Source organism: Fusarium venenatum, assembly GCF_020744135.1.
Source record: "Fusarium venenatum strain MPI-CAGE-CH-0201 chromosome Unknown EDB82scaffold_1, whole genome shotgun sequence".
In the NCBI taxonomy this organism is placed as follows: domain Eukaryota; kingdom Fungi; phylum Ascomycota; class Sordariomycetes; order Hypocreales; family Nectriaceae; genus Fusarium; species Fusarium venenatum.
This window is the reverse complement of record NW_027072129.1, coordinates 6,280,381-6,305,827: the sequence shown is the minus strand read 5'-3', so window position 1 is coordinate 6,305,827 and position 25,447 is coordinate 6,280,381. Positions and strand designations below refer to the sequence as shown.

Sequence of the window (25,447 nt, the reverse complement as noted above, 5' to 3'; positions counted from 1 at the left end):
TGACACCGCTTCTTTCAAATGCTAAACATGACAAAGAAACAAAGGGCTTTATTAATCAAATCGCCGGTTTCAATGAGATGTGCATAACGCATGGCATGTAATGCTGTCTCCCTACATCTGCGACTATAGCCCATGAGCCCGAGGTCCCGGATCTGATTCGCCAGAGCCACGACAACTCACAGATCTATAATTAATCTTTCAAATGGATCTTCCAATGTCAATCATGACAGCGAGTAATACTTTTGCCAAGTTTCGTTTGTCTGGATTCTGGGGAGATACATGGACAACGTTGACCATACTTTTGCGCCCTGAATTCACGCCCCTAGCGGTGCGACCATGCCCGGAAAGCACATGGCTACTAGAAGAACTGTTTGTGTATGGGTTGCTAGATCGATGATGACTTTGATCGAAGCGTGCCATGAAGTAAAAGCTCCAGCCGAGTCCAGGGCCGGAAGGGATTCCGTCGGGTAGATTAGAAGCAGGACAGAACGTGTCTCTATATTCCAGGATCATGCCTTGACACCAAATGCAATAGTGTATTCACAATTTGCTTTGCCTTGGGATGGAGTCCGCCTCGTCTTCAAGGTCATTTGGATATCCAAGCTAAGAGCGACAATGGCGGAATTGAGGGCGGAGAACTTGTCCGCCCAGTCCGGTCCCGGGAAGGCATGCCTGCTTGAACGGAAAGATCTTATTAGTCGGATCTGAGAGGTGTAATTCCACATAATATCTCGTCATGGTCAGAGTTTGTTCGAAAGTTAGGGCTATCGTCTCTCGTCTCTCGATTTCGAGGCCAGCTTGGCAGACAGAGACCCATCGTGTAAGAGTCATATGACTGCAAAATCTTCAGTTCTGTGGGTTTGTATCCATCGTTTTCGAAATTTTCCAACATTGACGTACGAAGGTGGAATACTGAGTGGCAGGGATTCTGACTCTGATCAAGTGCGGATTCTGGTTGCTCTGCATTTCCAGTCAGATAGTCACACTCGACCGGATCTTTAACCGGTCGAGACGGCTAAAGGCTGCATCAATGGCATTCGTCAGATAAGACCCGAGTTCAGAGTGAAATAGAAGCACACGACATAGGGCGGTAATGGACCAGTTTACGTCCACGGTCTCTCTCGCCTCCAATTTCCCCTGAATCGGCCCTGAGCCAAACAAACAGAGCATGTCTTACTTGAGACGATCAACTTATCTCTTGAGACGTATCCAGGGGTGTGTGCATGCGTGTCTTTGCTTGACAAGATGTCGAGATCCGGAGGAGGGTTTGTGTTGAGTTGAGCTCTGGAACGTCATACAAGGTGAAGTCAAGGCACGTTGTTGGAAGAAGAACGACGATTGGTCAGGGAGTGACATGCACATCTTCTAGGGTTGAGATAAACACAAAAAATGCATCTAACTAAAACATGGGGTAGATCGCCAGCTTTGATGATTGGACAATTGAGGTAAGGATGTCTTAGTCCAAGGCATCTGCCATGGTAGAGGTCTTGATAGTCAGTTGGTGATGGTGTTGGTGAGAGCCACTCTAGCGGGATGGGACGTGCCGCCACAGGACAGGCTACTATAGCTTGAGAGTAGAAATGTTGGATGGTTTGGATATTGAAGCGCACAAGCTGCATTCAGACGAAATAATGAAGCTTGATGTTACTCGTGGGCTTTATCAGCAGTGTTTTGTTCGGACTACTGAGTGGGGTTGAGATATTGATGGTGTAGGGTAACTCCATATTTTACGACTCCTCGTCGGATCAAAGACCCAGCACAATTCCAATTAGTAAAATGTTGCAGGAGTAGCATTCATCGTCTTATGCAAACTCTTGGTGGCATTGATAGCCGCGTCGCGCTGCGTTAAAATCTGCAGTCAGAATTATCTTGTCCTCTGTCTTGCAGACCAACACATATGAGCGGGGATATCATGACAATGATGCTCTGAATAACTTCTAACAACACACCCTCCACAGAGGATATGGGAACAGCGTCGTGTATGGTTTATTCTCATTTCGTAATCAATGCGTCTTCCTTGACTTAGAAGAACTTAATCCAGGAACAAACATGTTTCTGAACACTATTTCAGGGGAAAGCTACAAACCATAATTCAGCCAAAGCGCCGCACAACAAGGGTTGGAGCCATTCATCGGAGTTTATACAAAACGTGTCTCCAGGGGTTTTATTGTGTCATTAGAAATCGTTTGATGAGCTGGCTATGATGATGAGGGTGGGAATTCGAAGGGCGGTCCATGCTTCCCCATCAGCGACTGAAAATGCTGGACGTGGCAGGACGACACCAGTCGAGACCTTTACTGGTCACAGTGAATGCCGTGTAATATCAGCCAGGAATTTATAAGCTTCAGACCGGGTTTCTCATCATCGAACCAGTATCGAAGCACGTGTCTCCCCAGTTTCCAAAAGCCATGAGATATTGCCGAGCGAGTTGCTGGGATCTTGGACTTGGCAAATCTGGGGTCAAGGGATTATTAGAGTGATGTACGATTTGAAATCGACACTGTTTGGCGCAGGTGATCTGGTTGTATGCATATTCAACACTATCATGAAATAATTGGAACATGTCATGATCTTGGTGGCTCGCGTTGAAGCATCACATGACGCCTTTTAAAATTCCACCAAAGAAAGCTCCGGCGCTAGAATGAATTAAGATAGCCTTTAATTGGTATCGATGAAAGAGGTTGGGGTGAAGAATGTGTAGAGAATCATCGGAACTGTCAATGATGATCCGGCTGTTACTGTGTTGATGCTGTGTGATACAAACGGAGATGTCCGCAACAACACGTTTTGGGTGGGCAATAAAAAGAAATGTGACATGTAGTTTGCATGAAACATTGTTACGTACAATTGAGAACTGTTTCTGCTCGATGTGAGAACCTCGTCTTAAGATCCTAGTCCCTGGAGGAAATCATAACAACGCCATGTTCTCACTGAGCATGAATCAAAAGGGTTTGAAACTTTATACTACGTCACCTTCTCAACGCCTCAGCACTTCATCTTTCTCAGTTGTCAGTATCTCCTATGAATGATAGACATGAACCCGTCATGGATAACCTAGCAAATATTAGTAGCTTTGTAGCCTCATTAAAGCGTACGAAAATCAACTACTATATCAAATTGTCCAATCATATGACCCAATTGTCAACACGAACCATCAATTGTTCCATGTAAAGGAACATGGATCGCCTCGACGAGGAGGCTCTTGCGGTGGTTTAAGGCAAGCGAAAGAGGGAGGGTCAGCGTGACCAAATTGAAAGTAAAAAAAAAGCTAGGTATTTTGAAAAAAGAAATGACACAAGAATGACCCAAGCCGGTGCAACAGTTGCAGAGCCACGGGTTCCGCCAAGAGGCCGAGAAGATACGTCAGCTTTGTGTTGAAGCCTTTTCTCATTGCGAGCCGAGCATCTATCAGAACATGATATAGTAGATGATTCATTCTTAGAATTAGTAGATAAAGTCACCTAGAGATAGAACAACTAGACTACCTATATAAAACAAAGTACTTATCAGCCATTGACCTTTATCAAGTGAAACATGTGTTTAACAACCCCCTTAGGCCGTTAGGGTCAGATTAAAAGATCATCCACTCTCTGGCAGCAACGGGATAGCGGGTCCCCCTTTTTTAGAGAGAAAAGAGTGCCCAATGACTTTTCAATTCGGCTCCGTAATGATAAGGTCATGCATGGGGGATCTGACGCTTTACGCATATTTGCGGAGCGTTCTTCCACAGCGGGACCGGGCTATGTATGCGACAGCACTAAACTAATGTACTGTGATGTTTGATGCACCGATTTTATGTAAGTGCAAAGGTCTGTCTTGCTGAAGCGTGTGTAAATCAAATGTAGATCAGATAAGCATAGCCAAGGTTCGATGTGATGAGATGGGGTTTGAAGAAATATCGTCTCTTAGTTGAAAAAATTCAGGTACGGATTCGATCGGATGTTTTTTCTTTCTTCCTAGTTCCCGTCTATAATGCTGACATCAAGGTCCCCTATAATTACATCTTCGAGAAGCCCGGCTATCTTGCTTGCAATCCACATGGCTGCAATTGATAGTGATCAATTGGATGGGATTAACAAGCCACACCCCCTTCATTCCCATATCGACAGTCCGTCTTATCAGTTTCTCTCAACACTCCCCTCCTCAACATGTGAATTGTATCCTCTAGACAACTTGGTCTCGAGTCCCTTGCTTTGACCGTCTGAGATAACAGAGCTTGAGCACCTCTCAACGCTTCAGGTACCATTGCTTTCCATCCAACCTCTCTTTCACATGGGCTGCCCCCTTGTGCCGGTCCGTATCCGTCTGTCCTATTATTAGGGTCCACACAAGTTACGGCTCGGCTTATTATCCAGCAGCTTGGAATTTGAACTCCTGCGACAAGCACAGACTTTGAGGCTTGGACTTGGACTTGAATTTCGGCTGGAGTGGTGTGTGTATAAAAAGGATACTGCTTTACTAGGGCTGATTACTGCAGCACGTTTGTTGAACAAGCAAATCCCTTCATCCAGGCGAGGGCTGGTCTGTTTAGTTGCGGTGTAGACTGCCGGGGAAGAGTAATGGCAGCCCGGAACTTGGCAATTTGATCATGTTCGGGCTCCGGGAGTTACAGAACTGACAGCCACTAGAAAGCCGGAACCCCGCGAAATGGGACAGGGACGAACTGGGAAAGGACTGGAAGCATCTGAGCCGATGGACGGGAGTCTGATTAAACACAGGCTTATTAGTTAGGGCATAGTGAGACTTCACCCCGCTAGAGAGGCAGCCTCTCAATTCAGAGGTACTGGTGAATATCCATTCCAGTATCTGTCGAGCTGAGTAATGGTACAGTATTGATGTTTCTCAGGGCACCTTCCAACAGGCCAACCCGTACTCGGTACATACAGCGGGCAGATACACTGAACTGATGGATGACGCCCCCCGCCTTGGCCACAGAGTGCCCCTCCCTTTTTGTTCAGCACGTCGACTTTTAGGTGCGCTTGCCTTACCGCCCCCCTCCAAAAATTTAAAAGTCCAGGGCCCCTGGCACAGTATCTACGAATCATTCCTCCACGCCCACTTCTTCCAGCCCATTGGATTAGTTGCCTTTCAATTCTCCCCCTCCACCAGCATCCACCCGTCTTTCAATCCATCTCTCAACTCAAACAAACCTACTCGCAACTCTCTCTCTCCTTCTTCCTTTTTCCCAGTAAAGCGTGTCGCGCCAGATGTCCTCCTCCTCATGTTCAGTCCGCATCGTTTGTCCGAAAATGCCGCACACGCCGTACCGGTGAGCGAGCCAGAATCAGAATCGGTGCCATGTGCCCTGTCAGATACTTCTGTTCCAGGCACAGGCGCTGTCACAGATAGCCGTGTCGTTGCTGGCCCCAATCATGAATATGATGATGTTGATGATACCGATACCGATACCCATCAAGGGCACCGCTGTGGTCAACCCCCCGCTGTCGCTGTCGCTGATCCTATAGCCGACAACATTACTACCACTACTCACACCTCTCCCTTCCTACCGCCACCCTCTGCAGACAAGGTGCCCAACAACGTGCCTGATTCTGATCCTGATCCTGATCCTGAGCCTGTTCCTGATTTTGATTCTCCGTCTGATTCTCATTACATACCCCATGGTGATGCCAATGCCAGGGACACACTAGACCAGACCGATACCGTCCCCATCGCCTCTGCTTCCGCCTCTAGTAATAAGAAGGCTCGTGGCCCAGGTCCCATACCGAGGCAATCTGGTCCTTCCCTGCTGACCCAAGCCTTGGCTTCTGCCCGCGGTATTACAAACCTCAAGCAGTCAAAATCCTTCTCTCCCTCAACCACCACTACAACTACTACAACCATCTCTCCTGTCACCTCATCCTCCACCACAACCCTTACAACTACTTCTGTTCCTGGTGTTCGACAGTCTAACCTAAACAAGACCGCCTCACCCTCAGCGACTATCTCGACTTCCACCTCGCCCAATGCGCAGTTGAGTCCCTCTTCATTAACAGGACCACCAACAGCACCAGCGACGTTCGCTTCCCAGTACGACCGCGACAGCGCCTCCTATCCATTCGAATCTATTCATCACAATGTCCCCGCTCAGCGCACCGCTCCTCGACCGTTAACGAGAGCTACCTCTGAATCTATCAACATGGGATCATTTACAGCCACCACAATGACGTCGCTCGCCCCTCGCGAGGCTGCGAGCGTCCCTTCATCCCTCAACCACTCAACTCTTGCTACACTTCGAGGCGCTCTTGACCATCGCAAGATGGATGGGTCTCGTGGCAAGACTTCGACATCCCTAGACTTGGAGAGACAGTCGGTCGACTCCTACCACCCTCCAATTACAACATACGCCGCCGACCTTACCGATCGACCGACCCAATTCGAGACTTGCTCACCTACCAAGACACCTGTGCCGACGCGGACGGAAGATGTTAGAAATACTCAGGTCAGGCCGGTGCCATGGGGAAAGTTACCGCCACACTGGGCAAGCAATGGTACCGAGAAGAACGAAAAAATATGGTCAATTGGTTCCACTGAAGGCCACGAGGAGGACGGCTTGGTAGAGAAGTCTGTCACCGAGGCCATGGCTGGTCTGGAACACAATGCTCGCAGTCGCAAATCGAGCTACAGTCTGCGATTCTTCAAAGAAGGGTTGCCAGCCGAGGAGAAACTCCGCCGCAAAGACGCCAAGACTCCCAAAGAGAAGTTGCCTCCTCTTGATGAAGGTCGTCAGCATGCTTCGCGCGAGGCGCCCCAGTCTGCAACTTCTGACAAGGATTTGACACCCACTCGCCCTCCACCGGAAGATCGCGAAGCTTCTTTTTTGCTATCGGATCCGCTCGATGAACACCCTACTATTAGCACATCGCCTAGCGATGGATATTTCTCTCTGCCAGTCAGTCAGTCACTCGATTCCGAAAACATTACGCCCCTGCAAGTGCAGCCATCATCCCAGGCCAAACACGGGCACGAGCAGACCAGATTGGTGGAGCCGGTTTGTTCTGTGGGGCCGACTCCGGCTACCGATGCCGAGGGCACCCGTGAACCCGAAGTAGTGGATGCAAGACGGGACTCGGCTGACAGCGCTCATACTGAAGTCGGATCTCGTGAAGATGGGGAAGCCGAAGAATCTGGGGAAGAAAAGATCTCGTCTGCTGTTTTTCTGCCCCACCAAGAGGCGCAGAAATCTGGTGTAAGTGAGCCGCAGGACCGCATTGCGGCCCGTAGTATCCGTGTCCGGTCCCTGTCACAAAGTAATCAACGTCCGTGGCTCGTCAAAGCCGACGAGCCTGAGCCTGAAGCCATTGATGAGAAGGACGAACCGCCTTTTGGTATTTCTCGCCACGCTTCCCGTGAGGCACTGACCCTGACACGCGGTGATCTTATTCCTGCGCGAGGTGAAGAAGGCGCTGTCATTGAGGAAGAAATCACAGTGACAACCGACTCCTTAAAACAACCGCAAATCGTGAGCCAGTATGAAGACCATGTCCATGATCATCAGCACGACCCTCAAGCACCTCTTGAGGCGATTGAGCTCATTCCATATAAACATCAAGTTGGTGGCCACACCACCCTCTGGAGATTCTCTCGAAGGGCTGTTTGTAAACAACTCAACAATAGGGAAAATGAGTTTTACGAGACTATCGAGAGATACCACCGTGATCTGCTGCCTTTCCTTCCTCGGTAGGTTCCATCAAATTGCGTTTTTGCGACCCTGTCATTTGCATCATGTGTTGAAAATACTAATATTTGCAGCTATATCGGTGTGCTGAATGTCACCTTTCAAAAGCAGGCGCGCCGAAAGAGCACGTCGAAAAAGGACGAGGCTGCAGCGGCCGAGCGAAAGAAGGCGCAGGAAAAGCTTGAAGCTTGTAGGCACGAACTGGAGCAGACTGAGGAGCAAGCGAAGCCCGAGAGACCGACAGGCAGGGTTATTAGTCAATCTCTTGCGAGTAGTAACATCCCTGTCCCGACAGTGACTTTCGACGACAACAGGCACATTTTGCCCCGAAATCTACTCCAGCCGATGCCGTTGCCAAGGGAATATCGACGACAGAGTATTTCAACATCAACCCTGTCAAACCGCTGCGTGCCCTCGTCCGGGACATCCAGTAGGCCAACCTTGGACGAGCGACCCAACAGCTGGGGCGCTACTATGATTAACAAGCGATTGAGGAACGAGGTCTTTAACGACGCATTCCTTAAAGAACCCGTCAAGATTCACAGACATCGCCGGCCGCATCAACGGTCTATTCCGCGTCCAACTTTGCAACGTCTTTTGAGATCCACCAATTCCGACCCTGCTTTGATCAAGAGCGACTCGCCATTCATGCATGAGCATGATACAGATACCCCTTGCCACTCGGAACGGAAGATTTCGCATCATTACTCACACAGCGATCTCGGACCGGGCATGGACGAATTTGTGCAGTCAGAACCTGAGCAGGCTCCCGAAGAAGTCAAGGATGTGACGGGAACTAGTGCTCCTGAAATCGAAACACTTAAGGACAACCCTCTCGCTGCTAAGAAGAAGCGTAGGTACTCGGCTGGTGGTCTACGTCGCAAGCCTGAGGATGTTCGAGAACCAAGAGGCGATTTGAAGTACTTTGAAGAAGCCGACGACGCTGGATACAAGGGCGACAACGAGGATAAGCCCAGACGACACTCGAAGGCTCACCATGAAGGACATCATTCTTCGGAAGCAAACGGCGCCCATCACCATTCACAGTATCTTGAACATCTGAAGCCGGAACACGAGTTCGCCATTGAGTCAACAGAGCCTGCTCCGGCTCTTGATGATGTAGCCTCAGAGTTTGCCAGGGTACCCAGACCAGTCAACCCGAAAGAGGCCAAGACCCAAAAGGATCGTGTCGAGTACTTTTTACTCTTGGAGGATCTTACATCGGGAATGAAGAGACCTTGCATGATGGACCTCAAGATGGGCACCAGACAGTATGGTGTAGAGGCCACTCCGAAGAAGCAAAAGTCGCAAACGGAAAAGTGCCGAAACACGACATCGGCCGAGTTGGGAGTACGAATTTGTGGTTTGCAGGTATGGAACGCCGAGAAGCAGACGTACGATTTCCAGGACAAGTATTACGGCCGCAAGCTTAAAGCTGGAAATGAGTTCCAAGGCGCATTGCAAAAGTTTCTATACGATGGCCAGGACCTGCATAGCATTCTACGACATATTCCAGTTGTGCTTAAGAAGCTTGGGCAACTGGAGCAAATTGTGAGCAAGCTGGGTGGATACCGCTTTTACGCAGCGAGCTTGCTCATGTTTTATGACGGTGACACATCGGAGGATGATGATTACGAAACTGCGTACGAGTCAACCACCGATTGTGCCACTGATACCGAGGAGACGCCACGCAAGAAGGTGAAGAGCAAGAGGGAGATTGATTTCAAGATTGCAGATTTTGCCAATAGTGTCACTCCCTTTGATAACATTGACGACAAGCCATGCCCCCCGCAGAACCCGGGTCAACCTGATGGCGGATTTCTTAAGGGCCTTCGAAGCCTTCGAAGATATTTCCTTCAGATCCAACGGGATGTGAGGCAGGAGCTGGGGCTTGATCCATATGGACGATTCTCGAGCCACATGGATTACGCCGGAGATTTGGACGCTGAGTACGGGGTGGCCAGTCTTTAGCTGGCCTGAATAACAACGGCGGTGTACGTTTGAGAGGAAGTGCCCGATACCCATTATTTCATTTGGATGGTTTTGCAAATGGTTTTTGGTTTGGCGGAGTTTCTGGTTTTGTTTTTACTTTTTTATCAACGGCCGACTTCTTTCCCAGCAGGGGCCCTTGGAGTTTTCAGGGACGATTCTCGGTGTATAGGATTCGAATGAAATTCAGAGGGGTAGAAGGAACATGATTTGTGTCTTTTAGACACGTCGAATTCATCTCAAAACATACCCTGCATCGGTTATGGCGCAACAGTAAACAGGAAAAGGGGGCTGGAGTTCGAAAAGCCCGGTTTTACTGTCGACTGGACCTTCACTTAAGCTGGAAACAAGTGGAGGGACAAGGGGGAGGAATGGCGATTGATGGCTTTGGCCTCATCGTGGGGAGTGTCTTTTTTTCTTCTCGAATTGTTTCATTGGTGTTGGGGAAGGGAAACGAAAATCAGAATGATGATGGTGTTCTTTTTTATTTGCAACCTGCTTGCACTTGACGGCAGTGAATGGGCGATTCCTGGTGGCACAGCAAGGTAGCTCTTAGACGGTAGATAAAAATGCGAATTAAAAGGTCTTCGGTCTAATATCAAGTCTGATTATCCCTAGGTTGGTGAAATCGTGAAATGGAGACTATATACAATATGTACTCTATGTAACAAGAGACAACCAGGCCGTTTACTTATTATCCTGACCTTTTAGAAGTATCAATTTTTGTCCTCACGATCAACTCAGATTTGCGTGATGACATGACATTGCTCCCAGTAGCCAGAAGTTTACTTAAAATAGACACTTCGGAATAAGCTGAAGTGGGTTGGTTGATTGTTATAGCCGGCACCAATGTCCTTGCCTTTCTGTTCTACCTCAAATAATCAATACGTAGTACTAGAAAAGGGTCACTCCATCCACGGGTTGTATGTAACCTTGTCAGTCACTAATCTAATACGATATATTTATTTTGTTGTCTCTCATCCACTTCATTCTAACAACCATCAACAAACATGGGCGCCGTCATATCATCCATTCGGTCAACAACCTCGGCCATTTCCCAAGGCGTCAAAACCATCTTGGCTCTGCACAAGCAATTCTCATCCGCTCTTGCTAGGGCCTCTTCAGAACCTGGATTTCCGGTTCCTAACCCGACAAACTCATACTGGCTCGACGACCCGCCCTTTCCCGCGCTATGCGACATTCAAGATGACCAGCTTCCCCAAGAAGCTGACGTGGTCATCATCGGCAGCGGCATCACAGGAGCAGCAGTAGCAAAGTCGCTCCTCGAGCTTTCCGACTCCAAATTGAGAATCGTTGTCTGCGAGGCAAGGCAGATATGTAGCGGCGCGACGGGAAGAAACGGAGGGCATGTCAAGAGTTCGCCCTATAGTGAGTTTTCCATGTTTCGTAATCGGTTAGGACCCGAGGTTGCGAGCAGGGTCGTCAGATTCAAGAGGCGCCATTTGGACATGATGAAGCAGGTTGGAGAGCAGATTGGACATGGTGATGTGAGAGAAGTTGATACTGTGGATTTGTTCTTGGGGCAAGAAGAATTTGAGAGTGCGAAGAAGCAGGTAGCTGAGGTCAAAGGCTGGATGCCTGAGGAGGAGCACAAGATCTGGGAGGGTGAAGAGGCGAGGAAGCAGGTAAGTCATTGTTCCTGTGTGTTAGTCAAGTGTTGATGCTGATGCTGATGGCGATAGTTTGGTGCAAATGAACTTGTTGCTGGTGCTGTATCTTATACAGCTGGTGCACTCTGGCCATATCGACTTATCACGGGTGTATGGAATGAACTCCTCGAGCGATTTTCGGGCTTGAGCATCAACACTCACACACCAGTTGAGACTGTCACCTGTATTGCAGATGGTACATACACAGTCGAAACAAGTCGTGGAACCATCAATGCACGACATGTCATCCACACTACCAACGCTCACGCAGGCCAATTGCTCCCTAAACTGAGAGGTTCGCTTTGCGGCGCCATCGCTCACATGAGTGCCCAACGCCCTGGCGCTTCATTCCCATCATCCCATGGAAACCGCTCATGGTCCCCGATTTACAGCCCAGGCTTCGACTATGTAACCCAGCAGCCAGACAGACCAGACGGAACACCGGGTGATCTCATGGTAGGCGGAGGTTTCTTCCGAAGTCGCCATAAGGGCATTGATCAGATGGGAATATGGGACGACAGTCAAACCCACGCCCTCCCACTGATTCACGTCCGAGGCATCATGCCCGCCATTTTCGAACCGCAATGGGGAGAAGGAAGTAAGCTGGTCAAAGCCTGGACTGGAATCATCGGTTTCACTGGCGATTTGATGCCATTTGTTGGACGAGCCCCTCGATCTCCTGTCAAGAAGGATTCGGGGGAGTGGGTAGCTGCGGGATTCTGCGGTGAGGGTATGGTTTGGGCTTGGCTTTGCGGAACGGCATTGGCGGTTATGGTTCTTGGTAAAGATGGCGAAGATCTGGAAGAGGGTGTTGGAAGACCTGGGGGGGAGTTGGAGGAGTGGTTTCCTAAGGATCTGTTGAGTGTTGATGATGCGAGGTTGAGAAGGGCGGATATTGCGAATGTGGCTGATGCTATGGATGAACTCTGAGCTTCCCAAACACTTAATTGGCCATTTTAATATTTTATACTGCGCGGGTTCATAAGTTATTCTACTCTTCGAGTTTACCTGAATGTTGCCAGCTGTCTGCCAGCTGCAAATGAACGCATGCAACACGAAATTGACTTCAAATGTTATCGCAGCGTTTATTCTTACTTTCTTCTTAAAGCAAATGTCTTTATAAATCCAAACCTGGTATTCCTCTTCTCTTCATCTTCTTTTTCTTGCCCACATTCTCGACATTTACTCTTTCTTGCATCCAACAACAACAACAACCCCCCCCCCCCCCCTCCTCCTGGTATAGCTCATCACAACATGCAAATGGTCATTTTCTTCTTCCTCTGTATTGACTACTGCATCGCGCGCCTGATTTACTCTTTTGTTTCTCATGTCCGCCCCGAGAATGTTGTTGGAGGAGCGCATCGACTTATGGCGCCAGCGCGTTCCGAGTCGTCTTAATCGCGATGATCCTTTCAAAGGCGACGGGTTCGGTGAGCGCCCTTCAACACGACTGGTAAATCCTCCTCCTCATAGAATACTCAGCTTCAAGACTGATTTCTTATATCTTTAGACTTTTCGTGAAGTTTCTCCACCTCAACGTCGTCCTTCCACACGACTGAGTTTCCTTCGTGCAGCTACACCTTTGTTTGGGCGCTCTTCTACACCCTCTAGTCGTCCTGCTTCAGGCATGACTGAACGACGTGCAGAGAGTAACCGACGCAATTTACTCACCCTGCTCAGTCGCAAGCGCAAGAGAAAGGAAGAGGAAGCTGAGGTTCCTTGTGAACCTATTCACTTAAACTTTTTGTTTGTTGGTTGCAAAGGGTCTGGACAGACATCACTATTATTGTGAGTTAATACAACATGACTAACAAATACCAACACACAGGCTAACTCTGTACAGTCGGTCTCGTTATGGTTACTTTCCTCATGCAAGTTATATCTCGTGTTGAGTAAGTCAGTTAGATAGCTAACATCAACAGTCTGATGCCTTTGCCCGTCCACTGTACGAGACGTATGTCAGCGATCGAGTCTACCACGACCAGCCTGTACGCATGGAGATTTAGGACACTTCAGGCGTACCAGACTTGAATACTGTTGAAAAGTTGACCTATATCGAATGGGATGCTATATTCCTCTGTTTTGACATTTCGGACAAGATGTCCATGTACACAATCATCCAATGGGTATGTACAATGTCTCTGTCTAGTCATAAGATGAGAACTAACCCAAGCAGTGGCATCATGCGTCTAATCACGGATTCGCCAAGACGCCCACTTTTGAACCACTCTTGTATCTTGTTGGTCTCAAGAAGGACATTCGCGATCAGTGCTTTTTGGAAGATCATCGAACTGGCTCCGCAATGGATTTGTCTTCAGAGTTGATGGCGTATTCTACTTGCTGCGTCTGCTCTACAGAGGTTTGTTTCTCTGCTATTAACTTTACTATTTTGCGAGAAAGTGATCTGACTATTTATAGGCGTCATGGCAGGCGATGCGAATCGGAGCGAAGAAATACATCGAGTGCTCAGCTGCTACTGGTGAAGGAATGAAGGACGTGATTGATGGTCCTGGACGAGACGCTATGAGAAAGATTGTTGGCGGGGAGTGGCTCCAAGATGAGGTTGTTGCTCCCAAGAAGAAACTTCGGTTCATCTGAGGACGATCGATGCCAAAGTGCGATTTGTTTAATGGTTGTGAGACGATTGCTTTATGAGTGTTGGAATGGGTTTGAATGGAATTTGATCAAGGAATAGCAGAACACTTGAGATGTAAGCTCAAAGGGTGATTAATAGCAACCATCAAGTGGTGGTTTAGATTCATATATCAACTTTAATAATTGATCCAGGGTAGCTCATATAGCTCTAATTGTGGGCCGTGCCTGACAGATTAATAGTGAGAATATGTCTACCAAGCTTTATCGTACATAATAAAGAACCCAAGAGTCTGGTCCAAATAGCATAAACTGGCCCACTAATTTCGTCTCTTATGCTAATAGCGGCCACATTTTATGATAGACTTCAACTTCAGGGCCACTGTCAAACACTGATGATGGAACACAACGGGCCTGTACTACCTTCCATCCCCAAGATTTTGTGTTTGTTCTGAATCTTAATCACGCATGGTTCAAAGAGATTTCAGAGAAGTTGGATTTTTTTGCTGCACGTCTATAAGACTTAAGACTCTCTCTACTTCTTCCCCCATTTGGAATACTTGGTCTCATCAACATCCGACTTGGTATAAGTCAGCTTCGCAAGCATGGAATTCAATACTATCTTGGCCATCCCCGGAGGCATTGGATTCGCCCTTCTCATAATCGCAAATTCAAAGCTAGCCAATGCCTTGGCTGCCTTTCTGTTCATCTTCAATCTTATTCTCATTTTCTTTTCTGTAAGTTCAAGCATGCCCTCAGCATCGAAATAACCCTAACGTATTCAAGGCCCGTCACATTAAGCTCACTGAAGCTCGTCGCAACTCCAAGCGTAGCAAGCAAGCTACTCTCCACCAACGAAACAACCTCTATGAGTACTACCTCTTCGTCATGGGCTCTGGTGGTCACACCAAGGAGATGCTCATGATGATGGACGATGGATACTGCAGCTTCCAGAACTTCCACCGTCGCTATCTCATTTCTTCTGGAGATACCATGTCTGCCAACCATGTTGTCGATTACGAAGCTGAGCTAGGTGCCTTATGCACCGCTAAAGGCACACAGCCTGGAAGCTACGACACCATCACCGTTACTCGTGCCCGTCAGATCCACCAGTCACTCCTCACTACCCCTTTCACGGCTCTTCTCAGTATTCTCGACATTTTTCCAGCTCTTATGAATCCCCCCGCCAACGATACCGGAGCTCGGGTGCGGTATCCTACTTGCATTTTCACCAACGGTCCTGCTACTGGCTTCTTCGTTGGATTGGCCGCTCACCTGCTCAAGCTTCTCCACGTGGTCCCAGAGACCTCCATGCATATCATCTACATCGAATCTTGGGCGCGCATCACCACCCTGAGCCTTACTGGAAAGCTCTTCTACTACACTGGCATCGCCAACGTCTTGGTACAGCACAAGGAGGTGGCTGAAAAGTACCAGGTCGAGTGCTGTGGTGAACTGGTGTTCAATGCTCGGCGGGAAACTTGATTGGAAAGAGGAGAATCGGAGAGATTTGGTCCAACCCAAGAGGCTTTCTTGGAACATGCGTAGTTGCTTTCTGATACATAGACGATAATACAAGGTTGTGTACATGACGGGTATCATCCGCCTCAAGGGGACTTCTTGCCTTCTGCGGCCTCGGCCTTGGCCTCCGGCGCTGCCTCTGGGTCCTCAACGTCCTCTTCCGCCTCCTCTTCCAAACCAAAGTCCTCAATTTGACCGTTGCGGTTCTGCTCCTGTCGCTCCGTCTCCTTTCCGGCCCAAATCTTCCAGTTCTCGAACTCGCGGTCTTCGAGACCGTGGGAAACATCGGTGCGGGTTTGGCCAAAGTAAGCGCCTACGTATTTGGCTTCCTCTTGAGCCACTCGCTTTTCGATCTGCTCCTCTTGGCGCAGACGATAAAATTGATGGCGGACATAGTCGTATGCTTGATGAAGTGTTTGGCCCTCGTTCTTCATTAACCACCTCTGGTATTGGATAACACTGTATATAAAGTTAGTCTAGTAATTGTTTCATGTCCACGTCGAAGCACTTGCCTTTCGCCCGTCAAGGGAATGTTGGGCTGTTTCAAGCCCTTGGACCAATCGCAATGCTGGTAATCCTTTCCGTCCGACTCGAGGATAACACGGGGCCTTGCAAGCTCCCAAGGATGGTCTTTATAAAATCTTTGTCGTAGTCCGTCCTCGTAGTATGTTATGTCTTGAGGTCGGAATATGTTCTTGGGCTTGGTGAGTTTGCGGTGGTTGTTTTGGTGTCGAGTGGCGACATTTCGGACGAGGGTCTCAGCTGGAGGTACTTTTTGCATAATATCGTACCATGGCGGCGTAGGAACCGACTTCTTGCCGAGGATGTTGTGGTTGAGCTCCTCCTTCACGGTCTGAAAGACCCTTGCGGGTCGGATCTGTCTACCTCCCATGGCCAAGTCTGAGGTTCTAATCAGTACAGAACAAATGCAAGGATTGGCGGGTTAAAATTGAAGCTTACGTCGTTAATTGGCGCTTTAGAATGGGAGTATATGTCACTCGGTCCGCGGCATGAGGCTCTAGATCGTGGTGTTGAAGTGGAAATTTTGGAGATCTGTCGGTAAATCTTATCGCCGACTGCGGGATGCCAAAGGTGGTGAAATAAAACTGTATACAAATCGATGGCAAGATTAGATGGTCTTGATAAAGTTATGGGGTGTTTATATCGAAACCCTATATCCATTGATAAGGAGCATGACAACATACTTCCAATTACTATGTAACATTTCTTATTAAAGAAGTCCTAAAGTGCTATCATTTGAGTATAATCTTTCTAGACATTTGTTTCAATGTGCGGGTTTTATTGTCCCGCACTCCTACTACAGCTTGGCGCGAATCATAGTGTAGCAAAAAAGCATTTCAAAAAAAGGTCCCACTTACAAGAACAAGCCTCCTCCTCCGTCTCAACTTACGCTGCCGTTAGCTCTTCCCTGAGAGAGATTGCCGATTTGATTTCTTTCTCAGCGCCGCTTTGTCTCGTCCAAACGCTTACGGAAATTTGCAGTCAATTCCAACTGCTACGGCTAACGCAACAGAGGTCGCAGCATCATGAGGAGGAGCTCATGAAAGTCCCCAGTCGATTAGACGGCTCCCTCTGTGCGGTGCTTTCGAACCGACCGTCGGCCAGTTTTGGGGTTACAACCACAAGGAGGAGCCTCTGCTGTGCCAGAGATGCCAGAAAACAGACGCAGCAAAGGAAGAAAACAAATCCGAATCCGAATTCGAGTCCCTCGTGTTCCCGGAGCTCGCTATGGCTTCTCTCGACTTTTACACCTGCCGCTCAGGCTCGGCGTGCCCTGCCTGTCCCACGGTCCCGACATGCCTCCAACAATTATAGCACTGCATCCTCTGCCGCAGTCGCTCCGATGCCCCCGATAAACCAGAGGTTTCACACTCAGTACGCACACGATCCACGACACCTAAAGGCTCTGGTACCCCACGAAGACTCAACAACAGTGGATGAGCATTTGGAGTACTACCAAGATCCCTACCAGAGGGGCTATGCTCAGCCGGATGGTCAGAAGTTGCAGGTTTCTGAAAACAGACGAGATGTGGAATACCCGACGACAGAGGAAACCTTCAGGACCGATGACGAAACGAGAAAGTTGATCGCCAAGTTGTGCAATGCTGTCTCGTACAAGCTGCGCCATCCATATCGAACAACACTCGAGCCAATATACAACTTGTATATTCAATTACCTCAACCGAGAATGCTACACCTTACCTGGCAGTGGCGGAATAGATTACTCAAGGTTATGGGAATGCCACCAAAGCGAAACTCGGAGTCGATGCTGCGTTACTTTGCGCTGGTCGCTGATGTCAAAAGCGCAGGGTTGACGTTGCGAAGGGTGCATTGGAACTATGCTTTGGCATTTGCTACAAGGTATTCGTCTCGCGTGACAACAAACGAGATGGATGCGGCTCTGAGGCTGTGGAAGGAGATGGAGCGAACGGCCAATGTCAAGGGAAACGAAGTCACGTTCAACATCCTCTTTGATGTGGCTGCGAAAGCGGGAAACTTTGTCCTTGCCGACATGATTTATAAAGAGATGGAGAATCGAGGGTTTCAGTACAACCGATACCACCATGTCAGTTTGATACATTATTTCGGCCTAAAGATGGACTCGAGCGCAATTCGTGCCGCTTACACGAACATGGTTGAGGCAGGCGAGATGATAGACACTGTTGTGCTCAACTGTGTAATATCTGGTCTTTTGCGATGTGGCGAGGAGTCAGCAGCAGAGCTGACGTACCAAAGAATGAAGGCCGGCCATGAAATGGCGCCCGATATCCCGGATAGAGACTACGGGATGGGTCGGGTCGTCACCAAAGTGCTGATGATGTTCACGAGGATTGGCAAGAAGCACCCCGAGCTTCACAAGCCATTGCAGAAACAGATGCAGCTTTCGCCAAATCTCCATACCTACCAGCTCTTTGTTGAGCACTACTCGGTCAAAGTTGGGGATTTGGCCAAGGTTGCACAATACCTTGACGAAATGAAGTTTCTCAACATTCCGATTCATGCCACCATCTTTCTGGCCTTATTCAAGGGGTTTTACTCTCATGGCGGCTTTAATGGCTCTCAGTGGAGTGAGCAACGTCTAGAAGGAGTATTGAAAGCCATGTACCAGGCAAGAGATGAAAACATCAGAGGATTTACCATCGATAGATGGTTGGTCATTTGGGCTCTGCGAGCAACCAAAAAGTGCTGCTCTGATGAGGCAGTGGTCCAAGTGTACGATGAGATGGCGCAGCGCTGGGATATTCCTTCGGACCGACATCCGTTTATACAGTCGATGCTACAGTGCATTATCGACGGCGTTGATATGAAATCTCCGATGGGTAAATGGACTGGCCCATCGTATCGAAGATATAAAAAAGATAGGACGAGATTATGATGTAACAATAAAGCTGTACCACCATGTACTTTAAGATAGATTAATACCCCAGGACAAGGATTCTGTATATCAAAAATTGGGTTGGCCGGGATTTGCATCGCATTGGACTAGAATATGAGCACTCGTTTTTCACACATTACTCCAATATAGCTGTTCGGACAAACGAAATTTCGAATCAAGAGTCGAGAATGACTGATGTCTATTTCGGTTATGTACACCACATTCTGCCGCCGCAAGGCTTCCGTTCTTTCAATCAAACAACAAACCCAGTCCGTCAGCGACAAATTTACTGGGGCTTGTAGGTCTGCCAGACTGCGCTGCGAGTTAGCATCCGGAGCGTGAATCGGAAGACGTCGGGAGAGAAACCACGCACCAGCAATGCCGAAGGGAGCGAAGAAACCGGTGGCCATGAAGGTCCAGTAGCCAACGCCGAACCACTTGCTGCGGGGGTTGAAGGGGATGTTGCTGTAGGCGCCCTCAGGGTAGTGGTAAGGGGAGGACATGCGAGCGCGGGTGGTCTGGAAGCCTCGCTTGGTGACCAGAGAGGTCGTGGTACGGGTAGCGGCGCGGGAGAGCATCTATACAAGCAAAAGGTCAATTCGGTTCGCGAAAGTTGGTAGAGCAAAGCCGAGCCAGTCAATGGCTTTGCAGTGGACGCACCTTGACGTTGAGGAGTGGAGATTGGGAGATGGAAGCTTGAGTATGTGTCAGTGGTGATAGCATCCGAGGTCAGAGATGGTGGTCTGAGGTTTGGGAGCAAAACGCTAATAGGTCACGTGCATCTGAACTGCTGACAATAGATCTCATTCACTTGCGGTTGGATGGGACGTGACGTCGGTGCTTTGTCTCCAATTGCTCCAGAGCTTTCACCGCCTGCAGTCCGTTCGCCAGGGGATTTTTTTCTGCCGGGCAACCCACTTTCTAACCAACTTTTTTAATCGCCCAGGCCCGTGTTCCACGAATAGTTTGGGACGATCGATCGATTCTTTGTTGTACAAGACGACAAGCCAAACTCTCTTTTCACGAGGGTTTTTCTTAATCTTATACCTACTTTGAGGTTATAGCACTTTTTATTTCCTTACCCCTATGGTTTTTGATTCATAGCGCGACATCAGAACTATAGTATAGGCTTTTCACCAGCCATTCCCGATCTCGATCACTTTTTTCTGCAGCTAGCGATCGGTTCCCGGTCGCGGGTAAAACATCGCCAACATGGATGAGATGTTTGATGTTTTCGAGGGCAAGGTGGAGGCCCCAAGTGCTAGCGAGGACGAGACTGTGTCGCAAAGAAACCGCAAGGGCGACAAGACAAAGAAGAGAAAGGCCAACGCGATAAACGGCGAAAACGGCGACGCGGCAAAGTCTGAGGATGTCGACATGGACAACACTACCGAAGAATCCAAAGATGAGGCTTCTTCCGACGACGAGTCTTCTTCGGAAAGCGCCAGCCCGCAGGATACCAAGAGGAGGAAGAAGGAGGATGGCGTAGCCCCAGTTATGACAGATACCTTCCAGACGGCCGAGTCAAGAGAGGTCGCTGGCGCGGCCACATTTACAGAGCAGGATTCATCTCTCGTTTTGTCGCACAACATTCAACATCAGGTTGCTTTGCCCCCGGATCTAGACTACGAATACGTCCCTCTTTCCGAGCACAAGGCCCCCGACCAACCCGCACGAACATGGAACTTCAAGCTTGATCCTTTCCAGAGTCTCTCCGTGGCGTCCATTGAGCGCGAGGAGAGTGTTCTTGTCTCAGCGCATACTTCTGCCGGAAAGACTGTCGTCGCCGAGTACGCTGTCGCGCAATGTTTGAAGCGCAACCAAAGAGTCATCTACACAAGCCCTATCAAGGCCTTGAGTAACCAAAAGTATCGAGATTTCGAGTCCATCTTTGGAGACGTTGGTCTCATGACTGGCGATGTTACTATTAACCCCACAGCGAGTTGCTTGGTCATGACCACTGAGATTTTGCGATCCATGTTGTATCGAGGTTCCGAGATCATGCGAGAAGTCGCCTGGGTCGTGTTTGACGAGATCCACTACATGCGAGACAAGACGAGAGGTGTCGTCTGGGAGGAGACAATCATCATGCTTCCCGACAAGGTCCGATATGTCTTCCTTTCTGCCACCATTCCCAACGCTTTCCAGTTCGCCGAGTGGATTGCCAAGATTCATCACCAGGCCTGTCACGTTGTTTATACCGATTTCCGACCAACCCCCCTTCAGAACTACTTCTTCCCTGCCGGTGGTAGTGGCGCCAGACTTATCGTCGACGAGAAGAGCAATTTTAACGAGCAAAACTTCAACAAGGTTATGCAGGAGGTCGAGGAGAAGAAGGGCGCTGACCCCAACGACCCTACCGCTCGACAGAAAGGAAAGGGCAAAAACAAGAAGACTAACAAGGGTGGTGCGGATAATGGCTCTGATATCGCCAAGATTATTCGAATGACCATCAAGAAGAAGTTTAACCCTGTCATTGTCTTCAACTTCAGCAAGCGAGAGTGCGAGAACATGGCCATGAACATTTCCTCGCTCAGTTTCAACGACGATTCTGAAAAGGCCATGGTTCGCAAGGTTTTCCACAATGCTATCGAGAGTTTGTCGGAGCAGGACAGGGAGCTTCCGCAGATTATCAACTTGTTGCCTCTGTTGGAGCGCGGTATTGGTGTCCATCACTCCGGTCTTCTGCCCATTCTCAAGGAGACCATTGAGATTCTGTTCCAGGAGTCTTTGATCAAGGTTCTTTTCGCTACCGAGACCTTCTCCATCGGTCTCAACATGCCTGCCAAGACTGTTGTTTTCACACAAGTTACCAAGTGGGATGGCGTCAAGAGGCGCCCTCTTACTTCATCCGAGTACATTCAGATGGCTGGACGTGCTGGTCGTCGTGGTCTTGATGCTCGTGGTATTGTTATCATGATGATTGACGACAAGCTCGAGCCTGATACCGCCAAGGAGATTGTTACCGGACACCAAGATCGACTCAACTCTGCTTTCTACCTCGGCTACAACATGATTCTCAACCTTCTCCGTATCGAAGCTATCTCTCCCGAATATATGTTGGAGCGATGTTTCCATCAGTTCCAGAATGCCGCTAGCGTCCCGTCCCTGGAGAAGGAGTTAATGTCTTTGCAGCAGGAGCGCGACAGCACCAGCATTGCCGATGAGTCCACCGTCAAGGATTACTACCAGATTCGACAGCAACTTAGCGCGTACACGAGGGATATGAGAACTGTTATTCAGCACCCCAACTACAGTATCTCATACCTTCAGCCTGGCCGTCTGGTACAGATCTACAACCCCAAGGACGAGAACGAGACTATCGCTGGCAATGGAACCGACTTTGGCTGGGGTGTTATCGTCAACCAGACTCCTCGTCGTGCCCCCAAGCTGAACGAGCCCGAGTATATTCCCCAAGAAGCTCACGTCATTGACGTTCTTCTTCCTATTTCCAGGTCAAGCGCGGATTTCCACCCTGGACAACCCGCTGAAGAGATGCCTCCTGGTATCAAGCCTTGCAATGATGACGAAGACATCAAGTTTGCTGTTGTTCCTTGTCTGTTGACCTGCATTAAGGCGATCAGTCAGATCCGTCTCTTCCTTCCCAAGGAAGGCCTCAAGAGTGACGGCGACAAGGATACACTCACTAAGTCCCTCATGGAGGTCAAGCGTCGTTTCCCTGATGGTCTCCCTGTTCTGGATCCCATTGAGAACATGGAGATTACCGACGACTCTTTCAAGAAGCTTCTACGAAAGATTGAGGTCCTCGAGTCCCGACTCTTGGCCAACCCTCTTCACCTTTCTCCTCTTCTCCCCTCACTGTGGGATCAGTACCATGCAAAGGTTAAGCTCACAGAGAAGGTCAAGGAGACAAAGAAGTCTATCGCCAAGGCATACAGCATTGCTCAGATGGACGAGCTCAAGTCACGCAAGCGTGTCCTGCGCCGTCTAGGCTTCATCAACGACTCCGAGGTCGTTCAGCTCAAGGCCCGTGTCGCCTGTGAGGTTTCTTCCACCGAGGGTCACGAGCTTCTCCTTTCCGAGTTGCTATTCGACCGATTCTTTAACGAGCTTACTCCTGAGATGTGCGCTGCCGTCATGAGTTGCTTTATCTTCGACGAGAAGGTCGAGGCCCCTGCACTCAAGGAGGAGCTCCAGAAGCCTTACCGCGAGATCCAGGCCAAGGCCCGAATTATTGCCAAGGTCAGCCAGGAGTGCAAGCTTGACGTCAACGAGGAGGAATATGCGCAGAAGCTTAAGTGGCAGCTTATGGAGACGGTTTACACATGGGCCCAAGGTCGTCCATTTGTCGAGATTTGGTAAGTCACTATTCTGTTTACGAACAAGAACTTCACTAACACATTGCAGCAAAATGACAAATGTCTACGAAGGCTCACTTATCCGTCTTTTCCGTCGTCTGGAAGAGCTTCTGCGACAGATGGCCCAGGCTGCCAAGGTCATGGGCAACGAGGATCTGACCAAGAAGTTCGAGGAGAGTCTGTCCAAGATCCGCAGAGACATTGTTGCCGCCCAGAGTCTGTACCTATAAAGTCCCCTTTGCTCGTAGAATAAAATGCTACAGGGGGCAGCCCACGAAAAGGGGGATGATATGTAGATTTCTGATTTATCATTACTGGCTAGGGAGTTTGGCGCGTCGGGAAAAGATGTATCAATTATCCTGTGATCCGGGTTATCGAGTTTCTTTCTGGTCCAATGTTGGAAACGAAACCGGTACAAACCCGAGGCAATCCCTATAGTTTGATAGAGCATTGTATTTATGTAAAGTAATCAGTCGCTTCTAAGGTACAACGCTAGCTCATTGTTACGCCTTGTACTCCTGGTTATAACCTAACGCATCTGCTGCATTTTCAAGTGTGCCACGATTCCTCGCTCATTATGCAACTGCAAAATTGCAACCGCCCACGTTACAACAATGGCCCATGCAAAGTTTCCTTTGTGGGATTTTGTAAAGTCCGCCTTAAGCCTTCCGCCCTACGATAGCTTTTCGGTCTCCTAAGGCCGATCTCCTGATAACTCCATGACGAAGCCAATGCAAAGACTTAATACAACTCCGAACCCGACAAAGATCTGCCATCTCTTACTCCAGATTCCCTCTTGACGCAAAAGCCACGTCAAGCTTCCCAAAGGGAAGAAGAAGCCGACGATCATGGCTTTTATTAACACATCTAGAACTGACGCCATACCTGCGTTTTCGTCTTCTAGGGGGTTGGATCCGGATGGGAGGCCGTCAGCGTTGTTGTCTATCCATGCATCTTCCATATTTCGCAACGTATCAGGCGATGGCATCGCATCTGGCGTAAAGCCTGCTGTGTGTATAGAGTTGAACTGTGTTCTGAGCGTCGCGATCTCGGAAGGTGTAATTCCTGACTGTAGTAATCGATCAAAACCTCTTGGTCGTGGCCTCGTTGATTTCGTGGGTTTAGAGTCATCTCCATTCACATCCTGAGGGGGCTTGAGCGCCTCCTCTTTTTCTTTATCAAGCTCCTCGCTGGTCAATTCATCACCGATGGAACAATTAACGTAGACCCTAGTCACGTTGGCGCCTTCGACAGCCTTCCCCTTGCCTTTTGGATCGTCGATGTTGCGCAGCGGCGGGGGAGGCGTTTTAAGAACTGAGCTGAGCGCCGAGGCATCAGGGAGGATGCGACCTTGGTAGATTAGACGCAACCTACTGCGGGAGGATAAACGTGTGCGGAGGAGGTATTTTAGAGCGAGGACGGTTGTTGTTTGGGGGGAGGGGATGTCGAGTTCCAGGTCTGGTTGGGATGTTGAGAAGCGGATTGTTAGATGGAGGGCAGGAGGATGCGATGATGAAGCTTGAGAGGTCATGATGATGGCATTGCGTGAGAAAATGGAGATGAAAGAGTCGTTCAAGAAGCAAAGACGGTTGTGAGCAGTTGGAGCTTGGGGTTGCGACAAAGAAATTGGCTTTTGGTTCTATGGATGTAAAGGTTAAGTGAAGGTGTGATAGGTGCTGGCTTGTATGTATTTCGGTGACGTGACATTCACTGGCCTGACGACGGGTTGATTCAGGAACAAAACAGAAGAAATGTTTTGACGAAAGTACCTACAGGTACGTGTATGGCCCGCATAACCTACCTATGAGCACTCAAAGATGTGATGAAGACGCAAATATCTAGTTTCTTTTGTCTTTAAATGTTGATTGTTAGCAAGACTCCTCATGAAGAATTGAATAAAGAAATGGCCACTATCATGGCCACTGCAATCCCAAGTAATCTTCCCTCAGGGTACCAGAAAAATTGACCGCTGGAAGCATAAGAAACGAAATTAGTAGGTCACTTTATGCCCCGTAGGCCATAGTTCTTCGACTACTTGTTTTTATACCCTAAGACTTATGAGGCCATTTTTTCTGCTACCCAGTAGCCTTCTAACCTTCTGGAAGGATACTGGTCATGGATCTACATCTACAGTGCAGGCCCCACCGTCATGACCTCTAAATCTAGGCTCTGACCGCCCGGCAGAAACAACAAAAGATGATCTAAACTTGGAATAAACAAGGGACATGGACTGTGATTTTGTTTTTTATGCTCGTCATCACCACTCCCTTTTTACAACCCTTTT

General features: G+C 48.8%; 9 protein-coding genes across 9 annotated transcripts; 6 read left to right on the top strand and 3 right to left on the bottom strand.

Moving 5' to 3' along the window:
* Positions 1-5,221: 5,221 nt before the first annotated feature.
* Positions 5,222-9,646, top strand: EDB82DRAFT_425317 (uncharacterized protein; the record flags this gene model as incomplete). Its single annotated transcript, XM_025730026.1, has 2 exons — positions 5,222-7,677; positions 7,750-9,646. 2 exons carry the CDS (start codon positions 5,222-5,224, stop codon positions 9,644-9,646), a joined length of 4,353 nt encoding a protein of 1,450 aa, XP_025589193.1.
* Positions 9,647-10,546: 900 nt separating this feature from the next.
* EDB82DRAFT_488131 (FAD dependent oxidoreductase-domain-containing protein) lies at positions 10,547-12,530 on the top strand. Its single transcript, XM_025730027.2, has 2 exons — positions 10,547-11,310; positions 11,368-12,530. The coding sequence occupies exons 1-2, from the start codon at positions 10,675-10,677 to the stop codon at positions 12,262-12,264; spliced, it is 1,533 nt and encodes a 510-aa protein (XP_025589194.1). The 5' UTR covers positions 10,547-10,674; the 3' UTR covers positions 12,265-12,530.
* Positions 12,531-12,658: 128 nt separating this feature from the next.
* EDB82DRAFT_571806 (uncharacterized protein) lies at positions 12,659-14,104 on the top strand (the record flags this gene model as incomplete). Its single annotated transcript, XM_025730028.2, has 6 exons — positions 12,659-12,787; positions 12,845-13,122; positions 13,257-13,288; positions 13,360-13,460; positions 13,511-13,693; positions 13,753-14,104. 6 exons carry the CDS (start codon positions 12,662-12,664, stop codon positions 13,930-13,932), a joined length of 900 nt encoding a protein of 299 aa, XP_025589195.1. The 3' UTR covers positions 13,933-14,104.
* Positions 14,105-14,212: 108 nt separating this feature from the next.
* Positions 14,213-15,646, top strand: EDB82DRAFT_61445 (oligosaccharide biosynthesis protein Alg14 like-domain-containing protein). The gene is made up of 2 exons (XM_025730029.2): positions 14,213-14,663; positions 14,713-15,646. The coding sequence occupies exons 1-2, from the start codon at positions 14,532-14,534 to the stop codon at positions 15,409-15,411; spliced, it is 831 nt and encodes a 276-aa protein (XP_025589196.1). The 5' UTR covers positions 14,213-14,531; the 3' UTR covers positions 15,412-15,646.
* EDB82DRAFT_533147 (mitochondrial 37S ribosomal protein mS23) lies at positions 15,534-16,496 on the bottom strand (the record flags this gene model as incomplete). Its single annotated transcript, XM_025730030.2, has 2 exons — positions 15,956-16,496; positions 15,534-15,890 (listed from the first exon to the last, which is right to left on the bottom strand). The coding sequence occupies exons 1-2, from the start codon at positions 16,337-16,339 to the stop codon at positions 15,534-15,536; spliced, it is 741 nt and encodes a 246-aa protein (XP_025589197.1). The 5' UTR covers positions 16,340-16,496.
* An 815-nt stretch (positions 16,497-17,311) lies between these two features.
* Positions 17,312-18,844, top strand: EDB82DRAFT_520880 (uncharacterized protein; the record flags this gene model as incomplete). The annotated part of the gene is made up of 1 exon (XM_025730032.1): positions 17,312-18,844. The coding sequence occupies one exon, from the start codon at positions 17,312-17,314 to the stop codon at positions 18,842-18,844; it is 1,533 nt and encodes a 510-aa protein (XP_025589198.1).
* Positions 18,845-18,898: 54 nt separating this feature from the next.
* EDB82DRAFT_61412 (uncharacterized protein) lies at positions 18,899-19,519 on the bottom strand. The gene has a single exon (XM_065610015.1). It carries the CDS (start codon positions 19,420-19,422, stop codon positions 18,952-18,954), a length of 471 nt encoding a protein of 156 aa, XP_065465676.1. The 5' UTR covers positions 19,423-19,519; the 3' UTR covers positions 18,899-18,951.
* Positions 19,520-19,737: 218 nt separating this feature from the next.
* EDB82DRAFT_488118 (rRNA-processing arch domain-containing protein) lies at positions 19,738-23,614 on the top strand. Its single transcript, XM_025730034.2, has 2 exons — positions 19,738-23,163; positions 23,213-23,614. The coding sequence occupies exons 1-2, from the start codon at positions 20,057-20,059 to the stop codon at positions 23,391-23,393; spliced, it is 3,288 nt and encodes a 1,095-aa protein (XP_025589200.1). The 5' UTR covers positions 19,738-20,056; the 3' UTR covers positions 23,394-23,614.
* On the bottom strand, positions 23,615-25,191 carry EDB82DRAFT_488116 (DUF2407 C-terminal domain-containing protein). The gene has a single exon (XM_025730035.2). The coding sequence runs from the start codon at positions 24,692-24,694 to the stop codon at positions 23,858-23,860; it is 837 nt and encodes a 278-aa protein (XP_025589201.1). The 5' UTR covers positions 24,695-25,191; the 3' UTR covers positions 23,615-23,857.
* Between the last annotated feature and the right edge of the window lie 256 nt (positions 25,192-25,447).